At 37.0% G+C, this 8,842-nt stretch overlaps 1 protein-coding gene across 3 annotated transcripts in view; it reads left to right on the forward strand.

Annotated features, from left to right (window-relative positions):
* The window catches only part of Fam107b (family with sequence similarity 107 member B), a 195,213-nt gene extending 189,070 nt beyond the window's left edge, over window positions 1-6,143 (forward strand). For all 3 annotated transcript variants that reach the window (XM_015483511.1, XM_015483513.2, XM_015483512.2), the window contains 2 exons: window positions 2,811-2,961; window positions 3,504-6,143. In XM_015483511.1, coding sequence (XP_015338997.1) covers window positions 2,811-2,961; window positions 3,504-3,620 — 268 coding nt within the window. In that variant the 3' untranslated portion in view covers window positions 3,621-6,143. The remainder of the gene's footprint in view (window positions 1-2,810; window positions 2,962-3,503) is intronic.
* The last annotated feature ends 2,699 nt before the right edge of the window (window positions 6,144-8,842 follow it).

Raw genomic sequence — 8,842 nt, forward strand, 5'->3', positions numbered from 1 at the left:
TGCCCCTCCACAGTCTCTGCATTCTGATCCACTTAGAGAAGCACACAGGCAGTGCTTAATGTCTCCCATTTGGCACAGAAAGTTAAGTGACCCACTATGATAAAATATTAACTGAAGGTCTATGACTACTTCTTGAGTGTTACAAGTGCAGAATTTTTAATCACATGAGCACCACTTTCCTGAATTGTCTGTTACTAAATATTTTATCTTATTGTCACCATCATATAAAATCTTTGAGCAGAAAATGAATACTGTAGAATAGTTAAACCCATTTATAAGCTGCAATAGAAAATCAGCTTAAAGTGTCATATATCAAAGTTCTTTCAGTGAGTTTTGCAGAAGAATGTAACAATAATTTAAGTGAATTTTGCTGGTGGAATACAGTGAAAGAAAAATCTTTGAAATCTAAATTATTCAGATAACTAAATTCTTAATCCTAAAATTTAATTCTCTTAATTCTGTCTATAGTGTCAAATTAAGACTTTCTATTAGTCATGAAACTAAGAAGCTTCTTAGTCTTTTTTCAGATTATTTTAAGAAAGGTTTTCCAGTGATTAATGACTCTTCTAACTGAACAGCAAGAGTGCTTAAAAGCAACCTTTAATGTGTCGATTAAAGATTTGATTTCTAGAATATTCTGTCTGTATTTTCATACCTCTGTTCAGTCTTGATAACTGTGAGGCAAACTCTAATTAACAGAAACATGACCTGCTCCTTGTTCTTTGGAAATTTGACCAAATTAATTTTTTAATTAAAAGTTCTGCTAATATTTGAAATTTGAGAAAGTAGGACATATATATTATTTTGTCTTTGTGTCCTTATCATCAAAGACAGATCATACTGATTTTACTCTATAAACAACTACATTGAAAATTTTTATTGAGATTTTTTAAAAAGGAAGTAGGAAAGATGCCAGAATTTTTTAAAATTCTAGATTACTGAGGAAGTGTAATATTGAAGATTCATTTATAGATGTGTTTGTGTGACTTTGACAGCAGCTAAGAAAGATATGCTCTTGATTTTCTTATAACCAGAACACTCATTCTGGGAACTTCTACTTGATTTACAGTTGATCAACTGACTCCTAAGTAAGTTGATTGGAGTAGTTCAAAGAACAACTGCCTGGGCTGATGTCCCGTCCTCCAAATCAGCAGTGAGCAGCAGGGGCAGGCAGTGGTGGGCAGGTGTAGCGCCTCTGTGAGCCCAAGCTGAGTCTGTAGTCAGCCCAGTGTGAACCCCTCTTGAGTCAGGTATAAATACACCTGTGCAGCATGAGTATGGACACCAGCCATTATTGACCCTGTATGGTCTGAAATCATCAGTGTGTTTCCTGTTCTATGGTTTATTTTGTTTTTATTTTAGATGCTCTTAATAAATTTTAACATCAAGTTGAGGTTGCTGATGAGCTAGTAGAGTCAGGCCAAAGTAAATAACTAGGGGAGACAAAAAGGAAGAGGTAGGTGGTCTTGTCCGGCATCCTGGAAAGCCCGGCTGGAGAAAATCCCAAGGAAATGGCAAAGTACATTATTATAGTCAGCTACTTCACCACTGACTAAAAGACCCAGCCAGAACAAATATAGAGGAGGAAAGGTGTATTTAGGGGCTCACCATTTCAGAGGTCTCAGTCCCTAGTGGCTGGCTGCATTCCTCAGGGCACAAGGTGAGGCAGGACATCATGTCAGAAGAGTGTGACAAAGGGAAGAACTCATATTATGATCAGGCAGCAGAGAGAGACTCCATTCACCAGATACAAAATATATACCCCAACACCATGCCCCCAGTGTTGCACCTCCTCCAGCCATACCCTCCCAGTCTTCAGCTCCCACTCAGTCAATCCCTGTTGGGGAATTAATTCACTGATTGGGTTAAAGCTCTCTCTCACAACCCAATCATTTCTTTTCTGAATCTTCTTGCACTGTCTCACATGTGAGCTGTGGGGGACACCTCACATCCAAACCATAACAGACATAGAGACAAGGTGACTCTAAGCTGACATCAAACATAGACAGGAGTCCTACTTGAGAAAGTGTCAGTGGGTCTTTCCTTTGACTTGGCTCAAACATTTCAGATGGAGGGTTGCTAGTGAATAGCCTATTTTGGTTTTATTTCTCCCGATTTAAAGAAATGGCCACCTAATTTATCTCTCAGAAGAGTAGAGTTTCCTTGAAGCCTGAATTTCATGCATTATAAATAAACCATGTATCTGAGGTGGTCTAGGCTACAAAGAACAGTAGACTGACAGGAGATGATTGATTGCTGTGCCTGGCCATGACCCTTGGAAATGATATAATCTTGGTCACAGAGACTGTTGTTTCTTTTTGGGATCTGAAAATGGAGAATAGGAAGAGGTTTCTAGGGTAGGAAAAAGTTTTGTGCTAACCTGTCCCTGGGTTGCATTAATGCATGAGGTCAGAGGCTATGCCTTGGGAATCCTCCCCCAGTGGAGCCTCCTTGGGTCCTAGGCATTTACCTCTCTGTGGTGGGTACATATCATACCCATTGCATGAGGGTACTTCCCCACCTATCCCTATCTCCATCACCCTGCTTTGTATAGTCTAATGTCTTGTACATAGTAGGAGCTCAATACATTTTTATTGAATAAGGATTTTACAAATTCTTTGGAAGATATTCTTGTCCTTTCTTTGATGATGGTGAGTTTCTGAGCACCCCCATTAACTTAGCTTAGGAGTAGGTATCAGAGGTGTCTGATTCTTCAGACCTCTTTTCTGTGGCTGATACCTTTAATTACATTTTTATTCATGATGAATATTTCTCATTTTCATTAATGCTTTTTTTTTTTTTTTTTGCAGGGGTCTTGCCCCTCAGAATAAACCAGAATTGCAGAAGGTGATGGAAAAGAGAAAACGAGACCAAGTAATCAAGCAGAAGGAAGAAGAAGCACAAAAGAAGAAATCTGACCTGGAAATAGAACTTTTAAAACGGCAGCAGAAGTTGGAGCAGGTAAGAGTGATTGGGGGAAAGCATTCTTTCTCATTTCTGAGAAATAAGGATGTTGGAGCAAGCAGAATCTCCCAGATGTATCAGATACAAACATTGTTGCCTTGAAAGAAAAGAAACAAAATGTCAGCAGATGGCGTATATTACACTCGAGGCAGAGACAGGAATTCTATTGAAGACCTAAAAGAAATGCTCAAGGCAAAGGCAAATCAGAGAAATATCGCTGAATTCACAGAGTACTGGAGTAATTTAATGCAGCTCAGCCTCACTTGGACTCCAGGGCAACTGCGTGTTCTTCTAGGGATTTTGTTTTCTTGGCTTTGACTTTTTCATTCCTGTCTTCTCTTGCTGTCGTTGATAGTAACAACCAGTTGGGTGCTGCCTCTGCAGAATCAGTCCTTCCTCCCTTTCTCCCTCCCTTGCTTTCCTTCTTTCTATTGGGGGAAATTTCTTCTATTGAGAGAATTTCTTCCATTGGAATGAGAAGAGTGGCTTGAAAGCCTCTCAGTTTGTAAATAATTTTCCTGGTTTTGAATTTCATTTAGCTTGAACTTGAGAAGCAGAAATTGCAAGAAGAGCAAGAAAATGCCCCGGAGTTTGTGAAGGTGAAAGGCAATCTCAGGAGAACAGGCCAAGAGGTGGCCCAAGCCCAGGAGTCCTAGGCGGAGGCTGTCTGGAGACCTGGTGTGTCTTGCCATCACCACAAGAGCTGTGTCTAGGTGCCTCCTCTGCATTTGTCTCAGGGCCAGAGCCCCTGGAGAGAATTTCAGCCAGCCAAGAATTTTGACTATGACAAGGATTTGATTTGATTTTACTACATTCTGGATGGATAAATTATCTATGAAAATTGTAGTTCCCATTCGCCAAATGAAGGACATTGACCAGCACGTAAGTTGGAATAATGGACCTGTGTTCAGAGACTTAAAGCAAAAAAAAAAAAAAAAAGGAAGAGGACACTGGAAAAAAATTTTGAGAGCTGCACTACTTGGTTTTTCTTCCAATCTGAGTTCAGTGGAGCAAATATTATTTTCTTTGAAGAGCTAAAGAAAATGTGTTTATTTCTTCTTTTGGTTATCTATAAGATAATTTAGATTACATAGAAGTGCATTTAATTGGTTACATCCAATATTTGTAAATTCTACTTTGAGAATTCAAAATTTTCTTGTCTAATATATACTTTCACCCATGTTAGAATTAACAGTGGAGAATGTTAATGTTGAGCACAGCTATTAACCATTGTTGGCACCAAAATTCAGAAATAGATTAAGAAGGTATAAAAACATGTAAAGATTCATGTTGGTCTGTTTTAATTCCATTCAGTTCTATGCTTTGTGGAGGTATCCACTTTCCAGAAGATATTTCATGTACATTTATTGCTTTGATAGCCAGCATGTTTTCAGTTCAGTTTTATTTTTAAATTTCTTGCTGAGATAGTTCTTTCAGGAAAAGAAAAAAATCCTCATTCCTTTGGAAAACAGAAATAGTCTGTATAGCCCAGCTTTAGTGTCAAAAGTAAAGAGTACAAAAATATTAATTTCTCTTGAGCACAGTGCAGGGAAAGTTCCCATCAGGGGCTGGATGGTGAGGCCTTCTTTAGGTATTTTAATGTGAAACAAGTATCAATTGATCTCAAGGAGGCTTTTGGTTTGTACATTTTGAATATTAGTAGAATCCAAGCTTTGAAAACTTTTTGATTAATGATTGTGTATTTCTTTACTCTTTTTTTTTCTTATGAAGGAAAACTTTTACCACTCTCTCAGTGTGATGCTGTTGGTAAGGATAATGTTGACGACTACTGTATTGCATCTCTCAGGAGAAACTGAGGTGCAGGGAGAAGGGACTCAGTTTCCTTATGTTAACTAGCATGCTATTCAGAGACATCCAAGTTGCAAATAATAGCAAATTCTCATGCAAAGTTAATTTTATACTGCTGACATGGAAGAATTCTTGTGGATTTAGTCTGTTCTTCATAGACTTTCTACATCAGAGGCTTTTATACTTCCTTTACAACTCATAGAAAGTTGAATTCAGAGCTTTGGAATCCTTAACTAGCAAGTAGACATTAGCTTTCTGTGGGAGATGCTTTAGTTTTAGTAATCAACAGGCCCACATTCAGTCCCAATGTGAACAAACTAAAATTAAATAAATGATACTGCTAGTTAGAGAAATATATTAGCTGTTTACACCTGCAATGGATTATTTGTCTCATCAGCAAATATTATTTAAATATGACATGCTGAGGTTGCTCTAAAATAGTTTGCTGTTGAAGATTAGAATGGTGACAGTTTTCTTATCATTCTTCCCTTTGAGAGAAGAAAGTGAGGTAAGTGATCATCTTGAAAGAACATTCCTTATTGCACATTGATTAGAGTTCTTGCTCTGTGTTTGTGGACTCATGGTGTGATCTGTAAAGTGAAGATTCAGGACTGGCTCCTATCTTTATCTAATAGGATTTTGATCTTGAGATCTGTTCCTTGAAGCAGTTTTGCCACTTGACAAAAATCTCAAGGGCTGGAAGGACCAATTCTGTTCCTAGAACTTCCTTAGGATTCATTCAACACTGGGAAAAAGTTAATTAAAAAAGCATTTTCCTTCTAATTGCACTAAGATCTGCAGAATTGATTGTAGCTATACTACAAGGTCTGACCTAAAGAGGACTTGTAAATGGTGTAGAGTGATGGGTGTGGCTCATGGTGTAGAGTGATGGGTGTGGCTCAGTAGCAGAGTATATAGGAAAGGAAGCTTTGACATCATCCAGTCACCTGGGCCCACAAGCTGTGTTTAAAAGGTGGTCAGTCTCTCCTGTACCTAGCACTATAAACTGAGGACTCATGAACATCTGAACAGTTTTGTGCTTGGAGCCACCATTTGACAAAAATGGCTCCATTTTTCCATTCCGTGGTTTTCTTAAAATAGTTCAGTGTTTTATAGTCTCTTAATAGTAAAGTAGTGTTGCTTTCTAAGCTATAACAGCTGACTTTATTCTTCTACTCTGAACAATCTTGCCTTGTTTGAGTGTATATAATATATATAAAGGGAGCCTTAATGGATTTGTTTTCATAATTTAATATTTTTTGTATTTGCTCTTGTATAATTGTTTTTAATGGAAAGTATTACAGAATTGAGGGTGGAAATCTTAGAACCAAAGTTATTCTTAATAAAAATCACCACGTGCTTGGACCATGCAGCTGTGTTTGTCTGATCTGTTCAAGGTGAGTGTCCAGAACGGGATGCGGCTATGTTCAATTCAGAGATCAGAAGGTAGTTCCAGGGTCTCCCTTGGTGACCATGGTCTTTGACAGCCTTCCCTGCAAATGTCCTATCATCTGCATTTATATGGGCTGGGAATTTGTATGTCAAATAAGTTCATGCTAAGATATTAATGGCTCTCTATATACCCTTTACAGAGAGTATATGGCACTAGAGCAGCAGGTACAAAGTCCTGCAAGGAAAGATTGAGCATTTTAGGTAGCTTGACAGGACCAATGGAGAAGCATTTTGAGAAGGGCCAGTTTTTAGTGCTTGTGAGCTAGTATAATTGTGAGTGATTCTGAAAATTTTTTTTTTACACAGATTAATGTTTTCATCAGAGAAGTTATTTTGGAAAACTATTTCATGATTGCATTATCCTGTTGTTTAAAATAGTTTGGAGGCTCAGGTCCCTTTATTTGATAATTATGCTTTTATGATTTTATTTTTCAACCATAAATTAATTATTCAAGTGTTCAGTTACCCAACTTCTAGTGTCTCTGGACTCATTTTTCATTTGTTTGTTTGTTTGGTTTCTTTGTTTTTTCAAAGCCTCTACTTAGCAGAGTAGATCTGCTATCTCTAAGGTATATCATGAGCCTTAAAACCCATGCAGAATATGGATTCCAGAAATGATTTGAACAGTAGCTGCAAGGTTTTCCATGGTGACAGTTTTGAAGCCGTTTTGCTGGACTAATGTATGTGTGTTTTACAATAGTAATATATTTGAAAGAAGACGGGCCAATAAAGTGTTAAGTGAGTTTTAACATACTACATGCTGTAGTATATCTAAAAGAAGCATTAAAACATTAGTCTTACATTTATTTTAAGAAATGAACTTATTTTATTTCTAGGGTCTCAGAGTAAATAAAAGCTTTATGTGCTAGCCTTTTAAATCATAATTTCTATTTTCTTTTTTCCACCTGAGCAAATTAGTCTGATTATCAACTGGAAGTGTTTTGAGGGTTTCCCTATTTGCCCCTTGATTTTCTGGAATGATAGTAATTCCCAGTGAAAGTAGTAAAAAGGGCTCTTAGTTTTTTATTGAAGATATGTTCATTGCTCCTGGGGTTTGTGCACCCAGGCTCCCAATGTATATATGCACTGATATTTATTTTTATCTGTATTTATTGAATCATGAGCAATACCCTTAATGCCAACCCAGTTCTTCTCCCTCTCCTTCTTTCCATGTTTATAGCTCCTTTCCCCAGCAGCGAAAACCTGGTTGCCAGCCTCCTCCTCATAGCTAATGATTTTTCCTCAGTCCCCTGTGTGTGACTTTCCTCAGCCACCTTGCTCTCTCTGGCCTTGCCTAGTGGTTTTTCAACTGAATTAAGGAAAAAGAATGGAAACAACAATTTTTCTTGAGCTTTTAAACATGTGTTATAAATTTAATTAACTGAGTTGCCTCAAACAACCTCAACTACAACTACAGGTTTAGTATGGCTGATTGGGACCTTTCAAACTCCTTAAACAGTATACAACCCATGCTTAAATACAATTAGCACATTTTAAACTTATGTAAATCTGTTTCTAAAGCCAAGTCTATGTCAATTATTTTTGCATATTAAAAATGACTTTTATACTACTATGGCCATATTTACTTTCATGTCTTCCTAGGAACACAGTTAAACACAACTTCCTGGGCTTGTACAAATCTTATCAAGCCTAAAGGGAAAGGGATGCCTGCTTAGACCACATGAAGGAGCAAGATCTGGATTGTTGACTGATTCTTACTTAGACCTGGATCCTGGCTGGACAGTCCAAGTTCATTGAACCATAAGTTAAGGCCTTGGACCAAGTCTTTTATATAATTAGCTCTTATTTGCTTTGTCATGGGAATTTTACTACCTCCCCATTTATTTTACTTTAAATTTTCAAAACTTGGTGTTCTTCTCAGAAATGGTGTGTGTTTTCACTTAACATGACCAATATTACCTACTCATCGTCAGCCTTTGTGATATATAGGCCTTCTTTGTTACCATTATTGAAAACTTATGTATGGCCTTATTGATGTTCCATATAATTAGTAGGATCACTTTGAGATTTTGTGTATGAAAATCTGTGTGGAGAATTATTTTCTTCAAGATATTTGGCTGTTTATTACCTTGGACATGCTGTTGGATTTTCTTCATCATTGTATATGATCTACTGGATTCCTTTTCTACTTAGTTATTATGTGTCTCCACTCTTGGTAATCAGTCGTCTTCTTGTACTATATATTTCTGGTTTCTTTATCTTGACTGTAAACTTTCCATATTCATAACTAGAAACAAACACATTCTTCCACTTTTAAAGAAAAGCTATATTTTTCATAGAATGAACCAAATATACATACCTGTGAATATTCCCTTAAATTCCCTTTAATCATCCTCATTTTGTATTATGACCTCCTTTCCTCCTGTGAGTATCAGTACAAATCTGTGACTCTTTGTAGGCTTAACTTCTTACTTTAATTTCCCTCTCCTTTTGTAGATTTTCAGAATATTTCAATTTAGCCAGAGAACGTGCTTGAAGCTTATTACGTCTTTGTTTTCTGTTAATTTATAAAACATTGCTTTTAACATTTCTAGCAACATCCTTGCTTTGTTACCTAGGATGTTTTGAACCATCCTCATTTTTTTTTCTCTGACAT

The sequence above is a fragment of the Marmota marmota genome, unplaced genomic scaffold, assembly GCF_001458135.2.
Source record: "Marmota marmota marmota unplaced genomic scaffold, marMar, whole genome shotgun sequence".
NCBI classification, from domain to species: Eukaryota; Metazoa; Chordata; class Mammalia; order Rodentia; family Sciuridae; genus Marmota; species Marmota marmota.